This window comes from Pongo abelii, chromosome 3, assembly GCF_028885655.2.
Source record: "Pongo abelii isolate AG06213 chromosome 3, NHGRI_mPonAbe1-v2.0_pri, whole genome shotgun sequence".
NCBI classification, from domain to species: domain Eukaryota; kingdom Metazoa; phylum Chordata; class Mammalia; order Primates; family Hominidae; genus Pongo; species Pongo abelii.
In genome coordinates, this window is record NC_071988.2 from 26,112,100 (window position 1) to 26,137,190 (window position 25,091).

Sequence of the window (25,091 nt, forward strand, 5' to 3'; positions counted from 1 at the left end):
TTCCTTTGGTTAAGTAAAGATGATCAGAGATGCTTCCAATTCTGGTAAAATTGTGACATCACACACTTGTCAAGATCAACTCCTTAAATAGTGAACATGTTACTATAGAAAAACATTGTAAGTTCAGTTTTCAGGTCAGCCCATTGGAACCTTTTTTAGTGGAGGAGAAAGGAGAACAGTAAACTCTTCCTTAAGCCCCTGTTATGTAGTAATGGAAATTAGACGAGTCAACTTAAAGGGGCAATATCAATTAATTTCAATTATTATGTAAGTTCCAGAGCTCTTTGTATGGTATCTGTAGACATAAGAACTAGTTACAAGAATGTATAAGAAAATGTATTACATATTCTATAGATAGTTGGCCTACAACAGTCCATTATGATGTTTCTTTTCTGTGACATTAAAACCCTTTACATCTGCTAAAGGTAGCCAAAACTATGTTTTGTGTTGGCTGTAGTGGTTATCTTAAATCTTTCATTGTGTTTTCTGTACTCTGTAATTCTTACTACCAAACATGATAACCAAGGCTGTCTTCACCTGACATATACCACCTCATTTCTTTTCAGGCCTGTGTGGCCTTCCCTGACACCCTCACCCACTCAGGTGGAATCATTTTTACCTCTGGACTCATATTGAATCTCGCATAAAATTTTATTATGTATTTTCTTTTTTACTACATCTCGTTGTCTTTCTTAGTCTATTGATAGTTTGCTATTAATTCATGCATCCATCCATCCATACATTCATTCAGCTATTATACAAACATTTATCAAGCTTCTACTTTTGGCAAGTACTACATTAGGCTTTGGGGATACAGAGATAAGACATAGTCTTTCTCTTCATGCAGTTTGATTAGTGTCATGTTAAAGGTGTAAGGGAAGCATTATACGAAAGTACCTGTGGAGAAGATAAAGGAAGGCATTTTAGAGAGGGAATGTTAGAGTTCTTTGCTCTTTAAGGTTTTATAGAAGCCTCATAGGAGTTCCTGTAATTTCTCCATACTTAGAGAGTACTGATATCTTTCTATACAAAATGTAGTGTTTCAAAGTAGTCTTTGGAATCGTACATATTTGGGTTTGAATCCTTGCCTTACCTATTACTAATTATGTAACCTTAGGCAAGTTACTCAACCTCTCACAAGTATCTTCACCTATAAAATGGAAATACTATTATAAGGTTTTCTTGAGTATTAAGCCATTGATACAGGACCCAGCATATATTATATGCCTGTATTTATTGTCATTGTTATTATTATTAGACTTTGTGTAATAAAATCTTTACTAGCATCATACTTGGTTGTTAAGAAATCTTAGTTGAATACTGGGCTGCTTGTATTTACAGTCCATAATAAAGTGATTTTATTTCCTTATTTTACCTGTGCCTCCTACATGCTTTCTTCATAGCTAATAAAATGATTTAGTACTTCTTATTATATAAATTCCTCTACCTACCTACCTCAATCCATGAAGGCTTTTTATTTCCCGCTTGTGACTTCAATGTACTTTGTTCAATTTTTAAACAGTTAAACATTAGAATGTTAAAGGTATAGATTTTTTGATACTTTTAAAGAAAATCAATATGATCTAAATTGAAAACTAAATTGTTTTTTAAAGTCTGCTGTAGATGTTAAGTTACTTCTGGTTTTATTATCCTTTGTGAAAGGATAATAAATGACAGAAGCAATTAATGATTATAAAATATTTTCAACTTTAGGCTGGGCGCAGTGGCTCATGCCTGTAATCTCAGCACTTTGGGAGGCCGAGGCGGGCGGATCACGAGGTCAGGAGATCGAGACCATCCTGGCCAACATGGTGAAACCCCATCTCTACTAAAAATACAAAAAATTACCCAGGCATGGTGGCACACGCCTGTAGTCCCAGCTACTTGGGAGGCTGAGGCAGGAGAATTGCTTGAACCCGGGAGATGGAGGTTGCAGAGAGCCGAGATCGAACCACTGCACTTCAGCCTGGGTGTTGGAATGAGACTTTGTCTCAAAAAAAAAAAAAATAAATAAATTTTTTTTTCAGCTTTATAAATTTCTAAATCATAGTAAGTCATAACAAAAGGTAACCTTAGAAAACACGAACTTTTTCAGTGTAGCTACCAAATTATTAACATACAGGAGTCTTTCTACAGCTAAGTTTGTACTGAAGAGGTTTTTGAAACATGTAACAAATTATTAAATCACACATGGATGAGCTCCAACAGTGATCATCAATAATATGTAAAGTATTAAATGTGTTGCTCAAATATTTAAATTTGTATACTAGAAATATTTTCATTTAATATATATATATGTGTGTGTGTTTTTCAAATAAACAGGATAGCAGTGCACGAACCTTCATTTATGATCTCCCAGTTGAAAATCAGTGACCGGAGTCACAGACAAAAACTTCAGCTCAAGGCATTGGATGTGGTTTTGTTTGGACCTCTAACACGTTAGTATTCTCTCTCACTCAGAGGATGATGTAAAAGAATATCCTGATCATCTCTGTGTTATTTGAGGAAAGAGAAAAATAAGATAGTAGGCCTCTAAGAAGAATCATCTATTACCTGTGAAAGAAGTGTAATACTATCTTGAAAGATTTATAAGATAGGATTTTCTGTCACTGAAACATGAGTGTGAAATTTTCAAAGCTGGTTACTAATGTAAGAAGTTATATAAAAAAACTATATTTAGCTGTTAATTTAGAATTTTTAGATTTAAAACTTTGGATCTTTGGAGGAGTTTTAATGTTGATGTTACTATAATTGGATATTCACTGAGGAATCTCTTAAAAAATAATACAGTCTAACCATCTTGATGGCATGAAGCAATAGAGCCTAACAGTTTTCACTAAACACCAAGAAAATGGTTTTTTAGGTATAGATGGAAAGCAAAGACTCACTTGAAGCTTTATAAATTAACAAACTCTACTGGCAGGAGCAAGAGGTAGAAAATGTTATTTGATTGTTTTGAAGAGAAACATTTGAGAAAGTGTTATGCAATATCTGTAAAGAAAATAAACCTTGTATTTATTTACTTTGACAGGAATATTTTTTCTGTCAAAAGAAGAGAAGTTTAATATGTTTGTTTTATTTAATTTCGAATTTTTCAGAAAGCTTTGGGAGAAAGTGTTTGAAAAGTACACCTTTTAAAGGAATTATGTTTTTTTTTTTTAGTCAAAAAAGAATAACAAAATTAATACAAGAAAAATGGCTTCCACAAGTTATAAAGTAGGAAACTGATGTTTATTCTCCCTGAATTCTTGGAGTTAGGAGATTTTCAGGTTTCTATGATACCATCTTGGGAATGGCCCTTCTGAAAAAGGGTAACTAGAATTGGTTGAATAGATTTCATGACTTTACTGGTGGTTCTTTTTTGGCTTGGGCTAAAAGAGCAGCTGGTGAAACAGCTGGAACTCCCCATATGAGAGTTGGTGGAAATGCACTGTTGGTGGAAATTACAAACCCTAGGAAATAGAACACTACTGAAATGCCGAGCGTTCCATAGAGATGATGCCCTTTCCAACCTTTTCCTTGTCCTCACTTCCAGACCGAATCCATTGGGGGATTGTCTTCTGTGGGATTCTGTCCAATTTTTCTCATGTGAGTGGTTGGTAAAAATAGGAATTAAAGTATAGAATTTGTTTCTATTTACAACTTGATCAGGAATACTCATATTTTATTAATCTTGGAACTAACCCCTTTCTAAGCCCCCAAAATTATATTACCAAGTCATTTGAAAAGAAATCAAACTAGTCTCAAAAAAGATTGTAAACAAATATTTAAATAAACCAATTAAAAAGTTAATGATTTTAAATATGTTTGTCTTAGAATGGTTGAGTGAATGTGCCCCATAGTCAGAACACTTATGTTAGATTTATTTTAAAAACCAGCATTGTCAAATGAACAGAGATACATTTTAAAGGAGTTTTTTTTTTTTTAATCTTTTCCAGTCTGTAGTGCTTATTATTGAGTGTAGGACCTTATTTATCTATTTATTGTTATTTATGGTCAGAGAATAGGGCTCACAGTTGAAGGAGAACCTGAATTGAACATCTCAGTGTGAGGCAGAAATAAAAAATGCTTTTGAGATTGTAGCTTTCAGCAGTACATTTCTTCCACTACAGGTGGAAGGGTGAGGGTGTATACTCTGGCAATATGGAGAACTGAGAGTCTCTGACATAAAGCATGCTACTTATCACACTACACAAACATAGCCAAACCCCAGACTTGTCAGCCTAGGAACTTCTGTAGAACTCTTTTATGTCACCAAACTTCAAAATATGTTTCTGCTGGAGGCCTGGGCATTTAGGCAGTTTTTCACTGTGAGCTGTATCTCTTTGGAGCATTAAAATAATATATTAGCTATCATTGTGTCTCTGTTCCAGAGAGCCCCGTGAAAATTAGTGTGTACTGACTGGGCTAAATCAGGAAATCTGAATAGTGATTTCTGTGTTTTGTATCACTGAAGGCAGTAGGCCCTGGCTCCTCACTCTTTGTTTTAGACATAAGGCTGGGGGTTAACATCATGCCAGTAACCCACATATCTCTGGCATATAGACACCTAAAATTGAATAATTGTTATTACTATTTAACCCAGGCTTTATCAGCCTTAGCACTAGTCACTCTTTGGGCTGGATAGTTCCTGGTTAAGTCTTTGTTATCAGCAGAGGGGACACAGGGAGGAGGTTGTCTTGCGCACTGTAGGGTGTTCAGCAATACTTCTGGCGTCTGCCCACTAGGTGCCAGTGACCATTCCCCCAAGTTGAGACAACCCAAAATTGTCAAATGTCTGCTAGGGGTGGGTGAGGAATTATCACCAGCCTTGAGAACCACTGATTAATCTAACCTAATTAGTTATATAGCTGCCTCCTTGGGGAAAATACATTTTGGTGAGTGATCAGGTTTGTAAGTGTGACAAAAATGTGACAGCTGCCTAGCTTGACTGAAGGAAGTGAGTTGGGATGATGGTGGTGATACTTTTGATGACTCCCTTCACCCCACAGAGGGCCATTCTGGCAGCATATGATTGGAGGTGCTGTTGCTTTTTCAAGGGTCCCCATGACTTTGACCACTCCTTCTCCCACCAGCAGGGTCATGGTATGTCTATATGGGCTTACCTCTGCCCTTCTATAAGTCTAGTATATCAAAGAGTTACAAGAAGCACAGTCATTATTTGAAGAAAGAATTTTAAAAGGCTAGAGCTTGTGCATGGGAAAGAGATCTCCAATTTTTGGTTTTGTTTTAGATACTACTTAAAAAGTGTCTTTTTGTATTGAGGTCCTGTCATACTCAAAGATTAATTTAATCATCTGTAATTCTCTTAATAGGCCCACCTCATAACTGGATGAAAGATTTTATCCTCACAGTTTCTATAGTAATTGGTGTTGGAGGGTGCTGGTTTGCTTATACGCAGAATAAGACATCAAAAGAACATGTTGCAAAAATGATGAAAGATTTAGAGAGCTTACAAACTGCAGAGCAAAGTCTAATGGACTTACAAGAGAGGTAAGTTCAGAAAAATCGTAACTCATTTATGTAGGCAAATACAATTTGTAAAAAAAGTAATATGGTCATGTGCTTAAACACTTACATTTAGGTTATTATACACATGGAATATATGCATATTTGATTTCACATTTTTAGAAAAGTATACTTTTATAATTACAGATTTATTATAAATGTGTATACTTGAGAATAAATGAGTAGAAGAACAGTGGAGGTAAGTCAAATGTAGTGGAATTAGATGTGTAGTTAAATTTTATTTTTAACTTGATTTAAATAATTGGGAATTTTTGAAAAGCTTTTTGCGGAAGAGTATTTCCCTGCTTTCCCTGTCATTTGAGCCCAGGATAACCAAAATAGTTGTATAGTAAGTTGCCTGATATTTTTATTAACCAAACTTAAGGCTAATGAAAAATGCTATGATTTCTGATTGAAATATGTATTTAATTGCTTGACACAGTATTCATTATTTTGTAAAAAAAATAAAACTTTGGAAATTTTTGTGAGGAATTTTTATTTTTATTGTTCTATAAGGCTTGAAAAGGCACAGGAAGAAAACAGAAATGTTGCTGTAGAAAAGCAAAATTTAGAGCGCAAAATGATGGATGAAATCAATTATGCAAAGGAGGAGGCTTGTCGGCTGAGAGAGCTAAGGGAGGGAGCTGAATGTGAATTGAGTAGACGTCAGTATGCAGAACAGGAATTGGAACAGGTATTTACATTAAAAAAAAATCACTTGTAAAGATGTTAACATTGCCACTCTGAGGAGCCAGGTCCTGTTTTTCTTCAGTTTCCTACATTTAGTTCTATTGTATACCGTTTCTCAGTTGATAAAAGAATCATTTGTTTATGTTGTTAGCATTGATCAAAGTTCATATAGCAAAATAACACAGTAGTAACTGAAAGATAGTTACCATCATGTTCACTCATTCATGAAATCTTACCTTGCCATCTTCACTGTCTTGAGTAAATTTAAGGTGTTTGTTTAACATCTGTAATATGTTTAAGTTTCTGACTATAATGTAGTAAGATAAAGTATATCTAATTTTGAACTTCTCTGCAAAGGTAAAGGATCTCTATTAAACATCCATTTGAATCCTGTTAAATAGTTTTAGAACATAATCTGCTAAAAGTTCTGAAGCTCCTTTCCAATACCTGCTTCTCCTGTTCAGTTACTTAAGATAGAATATAGGCATTTAGGCATTGCACAGAGTCCTTTGGAGAAGATGAGGTGCTGGCAGAATTTAATTATAGACAGATGCATTAGTTTCCTGTTCCTGCTGTAAAAAGAAAAAAAAAGCCACAAACTTAGTGGTTTAAATAAACAGAAATTTATCATCGTAAAGTTCTGAAGGTCAGAGTGAGTTGAGGCGAGCCTGCAGGACTGTATTCCCTCTGCAAGCTGTAGGGGAGGACGTGTTTCCTTGCCTCCTCCACTGGTAAAGGCCACCCACGTTTCTCAGCTCATGGCGCCTTCGTCTGTCTTCAAAGCGCGTCATTCCAGCCTCTACTTCTGTGGTCTCATCTCCTCCTTCTGACTTTGATGCTTTCTTTACTGATAATAAAACTGAAGAACAAAATGAGGATTATAAAACTTGCTCAAAATTAGAGATGACTCAGTTATAAAGCAGGGGCAAGAACTTAGGTGTTCTGCCTCCACTTCGTTTTATGCGCTGTTGCTGCCTTCTTAATAGAGTGCTAAATAAGAAATGCAAATTAAGTGATGAATGACGTAAGGTCAACTCATGAGAATACATTACTGTTTCCTTCAAGATTGTCATTTTATGAGAATATGTCTGAGTGAATGCAGCCATCTTTTTTATAACTGTTAACCACTCCTTCTCTCACACCCCCAGATGTCTGTTTTTTGGAGCTCTTCCCTCTAAGGACTCTTAGATGTATTTTACAGTCATGCCCCATTCAACTAACAAACCATGTCAGCACAGAATGTAGCAAAGAATCAGGGAGTTGACAAAAAAGGCCTAGTCGAAGTCATACGGTATCCGAGAAGTGGGTACTATGCCCTTTGCACTCCTGTAAGAACTCCCTGCCTTTTTCCACCAAGACGTCCAACTCTCGGTTTGTTCTGGTATATTTCTGTCTTTCTAAACTTTGTACATAAAAAACAGCGAATCAGAAAACAGAAGTTTGGAATTCTTCTACAGAGATATAAACTGATGGTAGTACTTCACAGGTGACTGCCTCACAGTGAGGGAGAAGAGACAATATAAAAAAAGGGCCCAAGAATTATGGACATTCTAACTTGAAGCTTTGGGAGAGACCATGCACACCTCAGTAGACCCCGAAGTTACCAAAATATGATGTATTGGTATTATTGGTATGAATAATCTCATTAGATCCTGGGTCGATAAGAGGTGGTTTAAAGGAAGGAAATTGGTATTTTAAAAAGAACACTGTCTGGCATGATTATATTAATAAGAAACACAATTTTCTGAGGGCTTACTGTGTGCCAGAAGTGTATGCTACACACATTGCCAGTGGTTTGCTCATAAATTTTAATTCTCACGACACATAGGTATTATCTTCATTTACAAATGAGCTGTGTAGAGAGGCTAGATAACTTACTTGCCTTGGGTTACACAGCTATTAACTGGTAAAGGCAAGATTTTGCGTGTCATATTCCAAAGTCTGTGTCTTCTTATACTGCTATTAAAAGCTTTGCTTGTAGAAATAAGTTTAACTGAGAAATGATGTATAATATGGCATAACCCACAATTCCACGTAGTTCAAGGAATTACTGTATTTTGTCTGGAGAATAATCAACATAAATTTAGAAGTCAGGAAAATCTAGTATGTTTTTTATATAGTGTTATTTTTCCTAGAACAGAAACTTTGGGTGACTAATAGTACTGCTTTATGTTCTGTGTGATTTAAGTAGTTTTCACAAATTAGTTTCTTAGAAAAAGTCTCAGGAAACCTTTAATTAGGGCAAGCGATAATACCCCTATTATACGTGAGACAATAAGCCTTAGGAACTTACTGAAGGTTACAGAGATGATAAATAATACAGTTGGGTCTAGAAACCAAGTTTTCAGATGTTTAGGCTGTTTTTGTGACAGCATGTTTTTACTTACTGTTGTTTTATTCCTAAGATACAAAAATAATGTAAATAATTATTACATTTTAAACATTTATTGTTTGCAAAAGCTGTTTATTACTCAATTGTTTCTGTGTTCATTCCCCTATAAACAACAATGTGATTTAAACTAAGGGTTGGGATTTAGATCAAATGAAACATTTATGAGTAATAGCAGAGAAAACAGTTAAATAGTTGCCACTATTGGAAGGTCAGACTTTCCACAAGTTTGAGTCATTATTTGGCAATCAATCTAAACATTGTTCAGCTTCAATTTATGCTAAAAATATATAAGTAGTTTTTATGTTAAATGTGTTTCATTTGAGTTCTTTAGGGGAAATACATTTATGGAAATATTAAGAAAAATCTATGATTAAAGAGAGTAACTTGAATGAATTTTGTTGAGATTCTCTGTATAATTCCTTGGAAGTGAAAATTGTATAGAAATTTTAGCTTTAAAATCTTCTGAGAGGAAGGGCTTGTGGACTTATATTTTGTGGTGTTATGCAGGTCTGCATGAACCCGAGCTTAAATTTTATCTCCCTGAGAGATTAGCAGAGACGCCACACAGCTTACCCAACTGACTTATTAAACACAGTATTGTCGCAAGCCATTGCAGTTAGTTATGTAGGCAGATGTTGCTCGGGATTTGTTTGCAGTGAGTTAGTGCTCTTGCCCTTACTTTAATGTGTCTTTTTGAACTGTCACTTAGTGTTGCATTGTGAATTTTGTTTTTAATTTTGGAATCTTAAAATATGTTTTTCTACGCAATTCTTTGTTTTCACACTAACTGACAGCTGTTCTATTTCTTTATCAGAAGTTTGTGTATAGTACTCTTGTTGGTTTATTCTGGCACACTATAAAGTTTATTCAAATAAGTTGGGTTTGTTCAGATCAAACATTCCTTTGCTCTTCAGTGTCCTTAGTTAGCTTTGGGGAAAATTAATCTGCGGGGTGGTGCTCGACACGCAGGATGCTCCGTAGTCGCTCGTAGCTTTGCCTCAAGGTCTTGAGCGTGAGTGTGCACAGTTTCATAATTACATCCTGTATCTTTATGTATCTTTAGTTTGAAAGCTCTTGCTAGTTTTTAAGTAAATCATTCCAAGAATGAATTATCTATTCCTTTTGTGTCTTTCCTTGGTGAGGCTTTCCTTATGATACTTTTTCTTAGCACTTATCAGCTAACCACCAAGCATTTTTGTTTTTTCTCTGCTTATTGTCTGGCTCCATTAAAGGGCAGGTGGAAGAAATACTATGACATCATTATACTGAAGACTATGCATAGTTTCTCATGAGAAAAATCGAGTAGACTCTCACTCAGAATCTGTTTTCTCAAATCTGTACATGCTCTGCAGATGTTCACTTAGCTACTTTCTGGTGTATTCAAAGCAGTGAATTATGTAGCAGAAGTGGTAAAACAGACAATAATAGGCAGATATACTTGGAAACAGTAAGAAATAACTGGCCATAAAGAGGATGTCATGAAAAACTACAGAAAAATACAGTTTTTAAAAAGTGAGTATATAGTGAAGGAGCTACAGTAGGCTCTTCGGGAAACATTAGGAGGAGGAGTAGAACGTGTATCCATCCGATTCTGGACACTTCTTTATATAATACTTCATAAATACACATTATGGGAAAAATGTGATCAGTTTTAATTTGTATATACCCTTGATTTTTTTTCCCTTTCAGTGAGTCTGGTTTTCATAACATACAAAACTAAATATTGCAACTTAAGATGTAAATAAGCCCTCTCTACCCTCCTTCACAACTTTGCTTAGTGGATTTAAGATGCACTTGAAGCTCAGCTTTAATTTTTTTTTTTTTTTGAGATGGAGTCTCGCTCTGTTGTCAGCCTTAATTTTAATGCTAGAAATCTATTGTATTTAGACTTTGCAGTTTAAAACGATGTTTACAAAGAGCATAATTAAAATAGTTTTTTTTTTTAGTTTGGGTTCAAAAAAATATTTTAATCCTTCCTTCCTCCCTCTCTCCTTTCTTGCCTCCTTCCTTTCCTTCTTCTAGGTTCGCATGGCTCTGAAAAAGGCTGAAAAAGAATTTGAACTGAGAAGCAGTTGGTCTGTTCCAGATGCACTTCAGAAATGGCTTCAGTTAACACATGAAGTAGAAGTGCAGTACTACAATATTAAAAGACAAAACGCTGAAATGCAGCTAGCTGTTGCTAAAGATGAGGTACTCTCTTGTATTTCAAAATTTACTAAATTCGTTTCTTAGGCTGCATTCTTAGAGGGATTACTCAACTGGGATACACAGATCTGAATAAAAGTTTTATTATTACAGATTCTTTTTTCAAACTGGAACTTATTGTATAAATAGACTCTAGTAATCATAAGCTTTAAATTAAAATTACTGCATTTAGAGAAGTGTATACTTTTCAAAGTGACCTTAGTGATTTAAACATTATTCTTTTTTATCATTATCATAAAAGTTTTATACAGAGCTTTTTTCCTCTAGGTTGCTGCTTCATATCTGATTCAGGTTAGTAGTTACTGGAAATTAATTTTGACACTTAAATTGTGTGGAATGAGAATAAGTCTTAATCTGAATTCTAGCAAAAAAATTTAAAAGCTTAGTTCACTCACTAGCACCATTGTAGTATGATATAATTAATGTTTTTCTGTTACTTTTAGTACAAGATTCGGGTCTTCCTGAACCATAGAAATAAGAGAAAAATTCTCCAGAATAAAGTTTTGAATTACATCAATTGGCTTAGGAAAGCATGTTTTCTCCCTCGTCTGTTTTCTTTTTTGGAATGCAGGGATATCTTGGCTAGTAATTCTCTACTGGTTTTATGATTGCTAATATATTCAAAACCAAAATAAACTTTATTATGTTATATATACAAAAATGTCTGTATTTTTTTCAAACCTAGCCTTATTTAGTCCTTTTCGGTTTCTAGGCAGAAAAAATTAAAAAGAAGAGAAGCACAGTCTTTGGGACTCTGCACGTTGCACACAGCTCCTCCCTAGATGAAGTAGACCACAAAATTCTGGAAGCAAAGTAAGAATGTTGTTTTCACTTTTATTTGCTTTATTGTTTATTGTGTTAAAATGAGTAATTTGTAAACAATTTATATTTATCATTTATATAATCACATAATTTACATTAGTTTTAAGAGTGGGTTATTTCTTCTTGAAATTAATTAATTGCCATGGTCTGTTCATGTATTGCCTTTTTTCAGTGCCATATTAAAGACCTTTTGATGCAGTAAGTAATTTCTTTATTGGCTTTTCCAGGAAAGCTCTCTCTGAGTTGACAACTTGTTTACGAGAACGACTTTTTCGCTGGCAACAAATTGAGAAGATCTGTGGCTTTCAGATAGCCCATAACTCAGGACTCCCCAGCCTGACCTCTTCCCTTTATTCTGATCACAGCTGGGTGGTGATGCCCAGAGTCTCCATTCCACCCTATCCAATTGCTGGAGGAGTTGATGACTTAGATGAGGACACACCCCCAATAGTGTCACAATTTCCCGGTAAGTGGCAAGTTCACCAAAAAGTGTTGGTACAGGTTTTAAAGTAATTTTCTCCCATGTCCTTTTAGGAATCATGTACTTCAAAATCTATGAGAAAAAATTTGGTTTATCCTTCATTTTCTCTTTCTTTTTGTTAGTAATTTAAATATTTACTATTTGAGAATACCATATGAAATGCATATATCTATACTTTGTGTATATTTATATTATATATTTATACACACACTTTAAAGGAATCTGAATGCTTTATAAATTTGATTATTAAATGTTTATTTGAGCAACTGTTATATATAACATTATATTGTTGAATATAAGACTTTTTTAAAAACATTACTTGTAATTAAATTGAAATGAGGAATCACATAAAAACATAATTGACAGTAAAGATAGCACACTATAAATGCCAAATCAGTGTGGGAACGAAGTGTTGAGCTTTCAGGGAAAATATCCTTTCAAATGGCCGCTTAATGTATAGTAGAAATAAAAATTAGGGGAAGATCTTGGAAACAGGGATTTGAATCCTAGCTCTACCACTAACTCACTCCAGGTATGTACTTGTATTATTTTGCTGGTTTTACTTCTCTGGTTTGACAGCAGACAGTTAATGCAAGGAGAGTGAGGCAGCACTCAACTCTTAAAGGAGTCAGGAAGAGTGGACAGATTGTAAATACAGCAAAGCTAGAAGTGTATGACTGCATTCATTTCACTTGCTCCACACTGCAAGGTCGTGATGGTTGCAAAGTTATGTCTAGATCTGGGCCAGCTCTGCAGTTAGAATATTGTCAGTTTATATTTATTTGAATTATATGCCCTTAAGCTTGCCAAATGCAACACTGATTCATAAGTACATGCTTTTGTTTGAAAACTATAGCTTTTAAAAGTTGAATTTCCTCCTTAAAATCCATGTTTAATATCTGAATTGTGCATGAAAGTGCGTTATCTAGATTAACTAGTTTTCTTCTTTGCTTTTTAAAAAACACTTTTTGGGTTGGGGGCGGAGGTATTGGGTATCCATATGTCCGTTAAAAGGAAACAGTTGTACTAAATGTGAATAATTATTCTAATTTTAAGTGATTGTGGAATACAGGCAAATTTAAACTTTTAAATCAGAAAAAAGTACAAGAGTTGATTTTAAATTTAATGTTTTAGAAATGTTGTGATCAGGCCAGGCACAGTGGCCTGTAATCCCAGCACTTTGGGAGTCTGAGGCGGGCAGATCACTAGGTCAGGAGTTCAAGACCAGCCTGGCCAACATGATGAAATCCTGTCTCTACTAAAAATACAAAAATTAGCTGGGCGTGGTGGCGTGGGCCTGTAATCTCAGCTACTCGGCAGGCTGAGGCAGGAGAAACGCTTGAACCCTGGAGGCAGAGGCTGCAGTGAGCCGAGATTGTGCCACTGCACTCCAGCCTGGGCGACAGAGCAAGACTCAGTCTCAAAAAAGAAAAAAAAGAAAGAAATGCTGTGATCAAATTTATTATCTCTAAAAAATAACTCATGCCAGAGATTACAATTTGAGAGCTCTGCCTCCACCCAGTGGCACCACAGAGGTACTCCACTCTGCTTAGTTACAAAAGCCTAATTTCTGGACCTGATAAATGGGAAACTCTCAACAATGGAAGTCTAGGGAAGGACGAAGGCTCTTCATTTCTATACCCTCCTGAGCAGTTAAAAAATTTTTTTTTACCATGGATATGTGTAAATTTTACAAGTTTGAAATAATGACAAGGAAACATGCCTGTAGTATGTTAAGAACAAAGTAAAAGGTTGTTAACGATATACACAGAATAATATTGTCTATATTTAATTATATGGAAAGAAAAAACACAGAAAATATCAATGGTTAGCTCTGTGTAGATAGGGGAATGGGTGATTGTTGTTTTCCTATTACTTTTTAAAATGTCTTTTCCTATTACTTCTTAAATATCTGCTAAATGATTTCCTTGGTGAGAATGTGATAACAATTTATTTAAACTTTCTTATAAAGCTGTCCACACACACTTAAAGTGACTGAAAATAATATGCCCACCTACCAAAAAGATAAACAGATTTTAACTTTTTCTTTATCTTTTTCTCTGAAATAAACTATTACAAATACACTTAAACCACATTGTCTCCCCTTCCCCACTGTTTTAAAGTTGTGACTTATGCTAAAGCCTGTTGTACTTTTATTACATACATATATATCCATGACATTATATACAATTGTTGAGTGTTTAGAAATGTATATAAATGTTATCAAACTAGGTGATATTTTACAACTCTTTTTGCTCAAAAGTTATGTTTCAAAATTTTTTCATGTTTATGTAGAGGTAAATTAAAGTCACTGCTTAATGAGTTAACCATAACTTATATGTTTATTTATTGTATTTAAAAATCCATAGTTTATCCGTTTTTCTACTTTCTACTTTCTTGGCCCTTAAAAACAATGTGCAACAAGCATCTTTACCTGTATTTCCTTGTGCATAACTTTAAGAGTTTCTCTGTGTGGACACCTAGAAATGGACTGCTGGGTCATTGGGAAGGCATCTTTTACTAGTCATTGTCAAGTTGCTCTCAAAATAGTTTGCATACCCACTGTTTTATAAGAGTGCCTGTGTGCCTGTGTGCCTGTATCCTCATCAGTACTTGGGATAATCCGATTTACTTGTTTTGCAACTCGAATGGGTATGAAATGATACCTCACAATTATGAAAATTTTTATTTCCTTGATGACTGTTGAGGTTGAGTACCATTTCCTTTATTGGCATTTGTTGTTCAGATTTCTTCCTGAGTTGCTTGTTCTTGCTGTGGAATCCCTGCAAGATTCCATACTGATGTGGAAGTGTTCTTTCTATTTTCTGGTTATTTGAGGGTTGCAAATATCTTCTAGACTTTAGCCTTTTTAATGGCAAATTGTGAATCTGATTTGTGTTTTTTATGTCTTTTTCAGAAGATGATAGGTTGTTGTTTGCTCTCCTTAGAGTTTTTAAGTTTTTCTTTAATCCATTAGTCCTTTAATCCACCTAGAAGTTATTTTTGTTCATAGTGTGAAGTTGGAATCTAAATATATCTCTTGATATATGGGTAAACAGTTGTCTCAGCTTCATTCCTGTTCTGTCCTTGCTGACTTATAATACCACTTCTCTCCATACATACATAAGTGCTCCCAGCTCTCCCATTTTGTTTCACTGGCCCTGTTCCGCTTTAGTTTCTTGAGTTTTGTAAAGAGTTTTGATATTTGATAAGACCAAGTCTTCCTTTATTGTTCAAATTCAGAATTTCTACCCTTAACTAATCTTCTGAATTTTAAGATCAGCTTATGAAATTCCATGAAAGATTCCATTGGGTTTAAAAAAATTTTTTTTGAATTTGTGAATTTATTTGTGGAGAATTATTAATAAATTCCATTTATTGAGATATTTTATATCTTTAAATAAAATTGACAATTTATTTTCTCTGTGCAGGTCTTGCTTTTTTTTTTAAAAAAAGATTAATTTCTAGGTACCTTAATAAATCTTTGGTAGTTATATATGTTACCTTTCTTATAAAACTGTATTTCAGATTGCTTGTTGCTGATGAGGAAATGCCGTTGGATTTGGTGTGCTGAATACAGAATACCAAATACAGAAACATATATTTAAGTATTTTATGGTAGTCTTGGATTTTTCATGTTAATACTAGTAGATTTTTTCCTCTTTATTGCCCAAGCTAAGACCTCCAGTAAAATATTGAATGACAGTGGTGACTGCAGGCAATAGGGATTGCCATTTCTGACTTTAAAGAGAATGCTGTCAGAATTTCACCAGGAAGTATTTTTTTTTTTAATGTTTTTGGTAGATTACTTTTAAGTTAAGGAAAGTCATTTCTATTTCTGTCTTGCTAAGAATGGTTTTTTTTTGTTAATCAGTGGATATTAAATTTTACCAAATTATTTTTCTGCGTAACTTGAGGTGATCATTCGTTTTTTATTCTGCTGAATTTTAATCTGTTTAAATAAATCCTTTAAATGTCAGTGAAACTATATTTGTCACAATGTACAATTTTTAGAATGAGTTGGGTTTGGTTTGTTATTTAGGATTTTTGCATCTTTAATCACACATTGGATTAGCCAGTAATTTTTCTTCCTGACACTGTCTTGGATTTTGGTATCAAGATTATATTAACATCATAAAATAAATCAAAGAGTAGTCCCCCTCTGCCCATATATGTGGTTTTGCTTTTCATGGTTTCTAGTTACCTGTGGTCAACTGTGGTCTGAAAATAATGAGGAGAGTACAATAAGATATTTTGAGGTGGGGGTGGGGGGAAACCACATTTACGTAACTTTTATTACAGTATATTATTATAATTGTACTTTTTTGTTATCTGTTATTGTTAATCTCTTGCTGTGCTTAATTTATAAATTAAACTTTATTATAGGTATGTATGCATAGGAAAAACAGTGTGTGTATAGAATTTGGGACTATCCATGGTTTCAGGCATCCACTGGGGTCTTAAAATGTATCTGCCGAGGATAAGGGGGAATACTATACTCCTTATTCTTTCATTCCATTCTTTTCTACTTTTAGAGAGGCAGCAACATAAAGTAGGGTTAAGATGTGGAATTCTGGAACAAGACTGCTTGGGTTTGATTCTTTGCTTCACCTTGTAGTAATTCTATTACCTTTTACTTAGGGCACTGAGTGGGAGGCACTCTCCTGAGTTTCAGCTTCCTTTTCTGTAAAATGTAGCCTACCTTGTGGAGATATGTCAAAATTTAAATTAAGTAATACCTGTAAAACACTTGGAACCAGCCCCTGGGCTACAATAATCACCCATTAAATGGTATGATTTTTATTCTGTACCTTGAAATAGTCTAAGGTATGGATTATTTGTTCTTTGAGGATTTTAAATACATTGCCTATGAATTGACCTTGATGTATATATGTTTTGGCAAGCAACAGATTTTTAAACTATAGTATTAATTTAATTTCTTTAATGATTAAAAGTGTAGATTTGTGAAGTTACATGTTTCTAGAATATTGTGTTTTATCTGAGTTTTAAAATTTATTGGCTTTAAGTTGTTTATACCATTTTATATGATTTAAAAAACCTCAGTTACATCTTTAAATTTTTTTGTTCCTAATAATTACTTATCTATATCTTGTCTCCTTTATCAGGCTGACAGTTTGTCTATTTTATTTCACTCTTGTCGAAAGCCTGTTTGTTTTGTTAATAGTGTCTGTTTATTTCTGCTCTTTTATTTCCTTTCTTGGAGTTTACTTTTTTACTTATTGTTTTAATATTTATACACCTCCCACATGAATTTTGAGTCTTTGTTTTCTCTCATATTATTTTAAGGCTATGAATTTTCTCTCTAAGAACCACCTTAGCCACCTCCACAAGTTTTGATATATTAATTTGATTATGATCATCAAATATTAAAGATTTTTAATTACTAATATGTCACTTCCTTGAAATATGAATTATCCAGAAGCATATGTTTTAATTTCCAAATATATGTATGTTTTGTTTTTTTGTTGTCTGTTGGTTTTTAAAAACATCTTTGCCTATTGATTTCTACTTGTGCGTGATTAGAGAATAGGTCAATATGACTTTTTTTGTATTTCCTGATACTTGCCTTGTGACTTAGTATTTATTGGTCATATATTTTAATGGTTCTGTCTATATCTGGAAATTACATTTTCTTAATTGTTAGTTACAGGGTACTATACAGTCTGTTAAATCAGGTGTTACGATAAAATCTTTATACTTATACATTTTTGTCTGTTCTATCAGTTGCAGAGAGATGTTTGTTAAAATCTCCCATGGTGGTCAGTTTCTCCTTACAATTCTGCCCGTTTCTGTTTTATATAGTTTGTACTAAGTTATTTGGTGAATACAAGTTCAGGTATAATACCTTCTTTACAGATTAACTGTTCCTTTTATATTTATGTGGACACTGCTTTATGGCTAATACTTTTTGCCTTTAAGTTTATACTACCTGATATTGAAATACCTATAATAGCTTTCTTTTGATTAATATTTGCCTAGTGTATCTTTTTCACTTTCTTCTAATTTTTTCCATTATTAGACACTAGATATAGCTCTATAAGAAAATAGCAGTAACTGGTTTTATTTTGTATCCTATTTGAGAATATGTTTCTGGCTAAGTAAAATTTAATCCAAATATATTTACTCTCCTTGCTGATCTGTTTGAATTTATCTCTGGAATCTTGTTTTGTGGTTTCTGTTTTTCACACCTTTTATCTTCTCTCATTCTCTTGAACAATTCAGGATCTTCAGAGGCTTTAATTTTAGCCACTGCTCTCCCATCTTAAATTATGTGTTAACGTTGTCTGGTATTTTGTTTTGTTTCAAATGTCTCTCAAAACAGTCACTGTTTTTGTTGTTTCTTTCAGTCATAATTTAGATATACTTATGTGTTTATTTCTCTGTTTGTCATTGCATTTTGCTTGTTATTCATTTCTTTCTTTTCTTTCTTAAAAATATGTTCTTCAGTAAAAGCTACTTCAGTGAGCAACCGGGAATGATAAATTCTCTTAGTCTTTGTCTGAAAATATCTTTATTTTCAGTCTCACTTGAGAGTAATAATGTAACTGGATATAAAATTCCAGATTAACAATTAGTTTTCAAAAATTATTTCTCCGTTATTTTGAGGTTGTCATTGTTGCTGTTGAGAAGTTTATAGTCAGTCAACTTCGTTCGGGTTCTTTTTAGATAAGCTGCCATTTCTCTGCTTGAAAAATGTTCTCATTGTCTTTGTTGTCATGTGGTTTCCCTATAATATGATTGGGTGTGGATTTAAACAGTTTTTTTTTTTTTTTTTTGCTAATATTTGGTGTGTTTCTTGAATCTGAAGGATGTGTCTTTTATCAGTTCTGAAAAAAAAAACACTAGCCATTATCTCTTTGAATATTATTTTTTCTTCATGCCTTCTGGAATATTAGTTATGTAGAAATATTAGTACTAGTATTAGTTTATTAGTTGTATATTGCATCTTGTCTTCCACATTTGTTAACCTTTCTTTTTATAGTCTTTTTATCTATCTATGCTGCATTTAGAGACATTTCCTCAGATCTGCCTTCTAGCTTACTAATTATTTCTTCAGTTCTAGTTTTAACTCATCCTTTGAATTTTTAACTTTAATCTAATTACTGTTTTTCATTTCTATTAGTTCTCTTTGATTCTTCATCAAATCTATATTTTAATGCTTTCTTTTCTCATATTTTCAATTTATTGTTAAATAGTTTCATGATGTAAAAAAATCCCTATTTTTTAGTTTTCATTTGATAATCCTGTTATTTGATATTCTTGGTCAATTGTTATAGCAGTTTCTTGTGTTTGCATAGCGGATTGCTTTCTCTCTCCTGTTTTATAATGTTTTACTTAGCTATTGTTAAGGAGATTGGCATTATTCCACCCTGGAAAATACTGTGTGAGTGGTAAAGTGCCCCTCAAAATGCCTTTCTTTGCTTCTGGCAGTAGTTTGAAGGATATCACCAAGTTGGGACCAGTTTTTTATGTTAACTCTTTGGAATACAGTTTCCTAGACCCTCTGGTAGTATGAACTTGCGCTCCAATCTAATATGAGATGTAGGCTCAGGGTATTGAGTTTTTCACAGAAGCCCTTTAAAATGCCTATATTTAGAGATCTTGAAATAAAAGAAATTTGCTTGCTCATTGGTTAGGATTTTACCCTTTCGCTGAGGAATGTAGCCCTTCTAGGTCCAGGCTTTTATCCAGAGCACTGACTCATTATTCCAATACCTAACGTGGGCCCAAAGCCTAATCTTATGTCCCCAAATTAAACCCCAAACCCGTAGATTACTGAGACTGATATCCTCCCATAACAGTTGCATGTCACTCGCAGGCCCATTCGCATTTACTTTTAGTCTTTGTTTTGGCCTCTGAGAGTTTTCTGTTCTCCTTACAAACTCAGCTATGTGTTTAAAACAATTGTTGTATTTTATCCATTATATCAGAATGTTTGAGGGTATTTAAACTGTGTTGTTGGGAGTTGGGAGATAGTTGTCAGGTTACCTTTGACTGCCATGTTGTTAGAACCAGAAGTATATACATTACTTATTTTTGGTTCTTGTTAGGAGGGGAATCCCTTATTGAAAACAAAATTTTATCCTCTTCAACATAAGAAACATCGAAAATATAGTTTAGAAATATAAGGTCATATTAAACTGCTCTGCTTCTATAGGTAATTATCAATATTAGAATGAAAAGTTATCCCAGAAATAGATTCCTATACAGAGACCTTTAATGTGTCATTTACCTGCTGTGATAAATCACAGACGTGAATGAATGTTTATCTTCATTAGGAATGATTAATGGCCTGGAAGTATTATAAGACATTCATATTTGCATTATGTAAAAGATAACTTGTTAAAAGCCAAAGTGCACTGCTTTTTAATCTTCCATAAATTTTGTGATGTTGCAAATGTTTTCAGCCCTATATAGACTTCTTCAAGCAACAAGGAGGAAGGACAACCCTCAACTCTAAGTGTACATAACTCTAACGGACAGATTTTTTAAGGCAAAAGAGATGGTAATATACTTAAGAAGATATTTTTGGAAAAGATTGCCAAGTTGTAAACAACTTACAGATGTGACAAATTTACTGATTCTTATCTTTATTATATTCTTTATTGCATTACTTAGAATTTTTCTTACATAAACTATTTCCTTCTTAAAAATTCTTATGCAATATTTTTTTTTGATCTTTGTGGATAGTATTCATTTTTCCAGGCAGTGAATCCTGATTCCTCTCAGACGATTCCTCTCCCACCATACTTAAGTCATGACTGAATCTTGCTGGTTTTACTGTATATTCCAAGTAATGGGTGATTGCTCAGATGACTGCAGTATATGCCGAGAATTGTAGAATTTCATTATCTATGTGACATTGGACACTTTTTTTTTTTAGTATTTACAAGACATATTTTCTTTTTTGGCAAAGTGAAAACATCAGACTAAAGATTTACAGGAGCCCTATAGTTCTCTAATCTATGAATCCTTATAAATGAGAGAAAATTCTGTTTGCCAGCTAAATTACAAATAACTTCCATATTATATTTATTTGTGTTTGGAAAAAGCCTTTTGAATTATGCTTTATTTTACTTTTAATTTTACTTTATTTTTCTTTGTTTCAATTCATCATGTTATTTCATTGGCTATTTCTGTTTTTGTATCATTCATTGATTTACTGAGCAGATACTTATTGAGCATCTACTTTTTACTCAGTGCTATGATAGATTGGTGTTGTGATGCAAAGTTGAACATGATACATAGTGATTGTTTTTTTTTTTTTTGAGACGGAGTCTTGCTCTGTTGCCCAGGCTGGAGTGCAGTGGCGCGATCTCAGCTCTGTGCAAGCTCTGCCTCCCGGGTTCACGCCATTCTCCTGCCTCAGCCTCCCGAGTAGCTGGGACTACAGGCGCCCACCACTGCGCCCGGCTAATTTTTTGTATTTTTAGTAGAGACAGGGTTTCACCGTGTTAGCCAAGATGGTCTCGATCTCCTGACCTCGTGATCTGCCCGCCTCGGCCTCCCAAAGTGCTGGGATTACAGGCGTGAGCCACTGTGCCCGGCCCATAGTGATTGTTTTTATGGAACTTAGAGTCTAGTGGAGCAGTGCATTGAGATAAATTATGCGATAGGGAAATATACTATGGTATTGCTGAGTGGACACAAGGGAAAACACTGACCTCAAACTTGGAGGGATTGGGAACCTTCCTGGAGGAAATGCCACTTAAGCAAAGACCTGAAATTGGAGGTCAAGGGAGAGTTGGAGAAAGGAGGCGTGGAGATGAGAGAGAATGTGATACTTCTGAGGAGCTGAGAAAGATACACTGCTCCTAATATTCCTGTAACAGAACAGAGGGACACTAGCTTCAAAACAGAGGCTGGGTAAGGAGGGCAGTCTGATCCCTGGTAAGGGGTTTCACTTTAAGAGTTTTAAGCAATACACCTTCATTTTCCTCTCCCGTTTTAGAGTGAACTTGCAGGTGCAGTTTGGCGAATAAATTGGAGGGGGGATATCAGGATTTTATAATACAGTACGGGTGCAATAGTCCAATATAATCCATCAGCAGTGAGGGTGTAGGAGAGCAGACAGATTTGAAAGAGATTACAGAGGTAGAAACCCTGTGGTTAACTAGATGTGGATTATGGTGTAGGAAGAAGAGTCAAGAATATCTGTGTTTACAATTCTGATGACTGGGCAGGTGGTGATGATATTTACTGAGCTAAGGAACACAGGAGGAGGAGCGAGTTTGGGAAGGAAAATGTTGAATTCAGTTTGGGCACATGTGGCACATTCATGTGTCCATTGGGCAGTTGGATATAAGGGTTCAGGAGAAAGATTAAACCTGGAACTATAGATTTGGGCTTCTGTAGACTATAAATGATCATTGAAGTCGTGAGAGTAGATGAACTTGCTCAGGAAGGTTAAGTGGAACAAGAACAGAACGAGGCTTAGAACAGAACTTTGAAGAAGACCCTCAGTCAAGGGATGGGTAAAAGAGGAGATGAGAATATGCTCAGAGAAGACAAGCAAAGGACGCAGTAATAATCACTGTTAGATGCTGGTCAGATGTCAAGGAAGGATTGAAGTACTGATTGAATTTAGCAACCGTGAGGTAGATCCTGATCTGGTTGAGAATAGTTTCAGTGAAATTGTGAATATGTAAGTAAGCACTGTACAGTTTCTTTGGTGAATGAGTGAAGATGAAGTAGTAGAGACAGTAACATAGACAATTCTTCATAAACAGGAACAGAGATATGTTAGCTGAAAATCGGTCTGGGGTAGAGAGGTTTTTTGTTGCTGTTATTGTCATTTGCTCATTCTTTACATTTGTCTTTTCAGAATTTGCTTTTAAATGCTATGGGAAGGGGAAAGGCAGACAATGACAATTAAGGCAAGAGAAGGAATAATCAGTAGAGTAAGGTCCTTGAGCTCGGGTTGACAGTAGGATAGATAAGTGGAAGGAACACAGCGTATGAACTGGAAAGGTGGACCATGGTCAGAATCTAAATGTCTAATGTCTTAATTTATTTTTTCATTTTTATTGTTTGGTAGAGACAGGATCTCGCTATGTTGCCCGAGCTGGTTTCTAACTCCTGGCTTCAAGTGATTCTCCCTGCTTGGCCTTCCCAAGTGTTGGGATTACAAGTGTGAACCACCAGCCTGACTTATATTCAAAGATAGAACAGTTCTGAATGATGGTGGGATAAGGCATGAGAGTGTGTGGTGGACTAGAAGTGAAGGTCAGGGGAGAAGAGATGAAAACCTTGATTGGTCAAGGTGTTGGCTAGGTCTTACAAGTGAAGTTTCCCACGCTGATGATGGGTTGTAAGGACCAGTAAAAGAGAGAATGTCCAGGAAGTGACTAGTGAAGTGGAGGTGGAAGATTCAGTCATGTCCCTTAATAGTGTTTGCTTCAGCAGGAATGCATTTGTATAAAAGGATGTAGAAGTAAGGGTGTGCAGACAGTACTGGGGAATGAAGCCACCCACCTTTTGTTCTGATGCTATAGCATCTGAACCATGCAGGAGTGAACAGCTTCAGCTTGAGAAGGTTGTTATTAGGTGAGTTATGTTAGTTCAGTTAAGAGTAAGAAATGGAATGCCCATTTAGTGAGGACATTGAAGATGTAGGGGTTTGTTTACCCACCTGCATGAGTCTCGACTGAGACTGGTAGCAGAAACAGTTGGATCTAAGACTTCTGTTTAGTTCCACAGTAGTGGGTGTTCAAGAAACAAGTTTTGCTCTGAACTCTGCGTAACCAGCTGTAAGACTGTGCATACAGTAGTTAAGTGATTTCCTTGATTTAAAACTGATTGAGTTCAAAGAACTTGTGATATTTCAAGAGATATCCATTGCAGCCTACTTTATTCTGTTGTCCTGTCTTTATGTTAACAGTCATAAAAAATTTGTGATACAATACAGGTTTTTAAATTTAAAGATTTGTTGTCTTAGGTAAATTTTTGAGCCTTTTTGGTTAGTACATTTAGATTTTCTGTTAAAGCCTCATGTTTATGTTCACTTCTGTTTGTTTTTTAAACCTGTTATTTTTTTTGTTTCTATTTCTTAACTTTCCTAGTGTAGGTAGTAGAGAATGGTAATAACTGTGCAGTAACTTCAATAAAGAGAGATGAAACAGTGATATATTAGTGACATCAGTTCTCTTGTGTATATGTATTTGTGGTGACTGTAAAGGGAACCCTGGACTTCATGAGCATATTTCTTTCTTGGTGTTTTTCAGGGACCATGGCTAAACCTCCTGGATCATTAGCCAGAAGCAGCAGCCTGTGCCGTTCGCGCCGCAGCATTGTGCCGTCCTCGCCTCAGCCTCAGCGAGCTCAGCTTGCTCCACACGCCCCCCACCCGTCACACCCTCGGCACCCTCACCACCCCCAGCACACACCACACTCCTTGCCTTCCCCTGATCCAGATATCCTCTCAGTGTCAAGTTGCCCTGCGCTTTATCGAAATGAAGAGGAGGAAGAGGCCATTTACTTCTCTGCTGAAAAGCAATGGTATTGGCAGTGAATAATCTACAGGGCATGTTGGGGCTGGGTTGGGGGTAAGGTGTGAGGAGGGGGCAGGAGGAGTGATGCATGTTTCCATTTTCTGTTGCTACATATCAAGGTACCACAGACTTTGCAGCCTCAGACATCAGCCATTTTTTAGCTCTTAGTTCTGTACATCAGAATTCCAAGACTGGTGTGACTGGGGTTTTTGCTCAGGGCCTTACAAGGCTAAAATCATGGCGTTGGCCAGGCTGCATTCTCATCTGGAGCTTGCAGTTCTCAAAGTTCACGTGGTTGTGGCGAACTTCATTTCCTGTGGCTCCAGGACGGAGGTCCCTGTGTCTGTGCTTTCTGTCAGCTGCATGGCGGCTGCTCTCAGTTCCTGGAGGCTGTCCACTGTTCCTTGCCACAGGATCTCCATCTTCAAAGCCAGCAATAGAGGATTTCTCTGCTTTAGATTCCTCCTTTGCTTTGAGTCTC

General features: G+C 35.2%; 1 protein-coding gene across 3 annotated transcripts in view; it reads left to right on the forward strand.

Annotated features, from left to right (window-relative positions):
• The window catches only part of STIM2 (stromal interaction molecule 2), a 163,278-nt gene that overhangs the window by 132,430 nt on the left and 5,757 nt on the right, over positions 1–25,091 (forward strand). For 2 of the 3 annotated variants that reach the window (XM_054553805.2, XM_054553804.2), the window contains exons 5-12: positions 2,323–2,438; positions 5,316–5,493; positions 6,025–6,202; positions 10,613–10,780; positions 11,063–11,086; positions 11,508–11,608; positions 11,845–12,083; positions 24,344–24,617. In XM_054553805.2, the coding sequence (XP_054409780.1) occupies positions 2,323–2,438; positions 5,316–5,493; positions 6,025–6,202; positions 10,613–10,780; positions 11,063–11,086; positions 11,508–11,608; positions 11,845–12,083; positions 24,344–24,617 (1,278 nt within the window). The remainder of the gene's footprint in view (positions 1–2,322; positions 2,439–5,315; positions 5,494–6,024; positions 6,203–10,612; positions 10,781–11,062; positions 11,087–11,507; positions 11,609–11,844; positions 12,084–24,343; positions 24,618–25,091) is intronic. The other variant, XM_024246345.3, reaches the window with a different exon arrangement.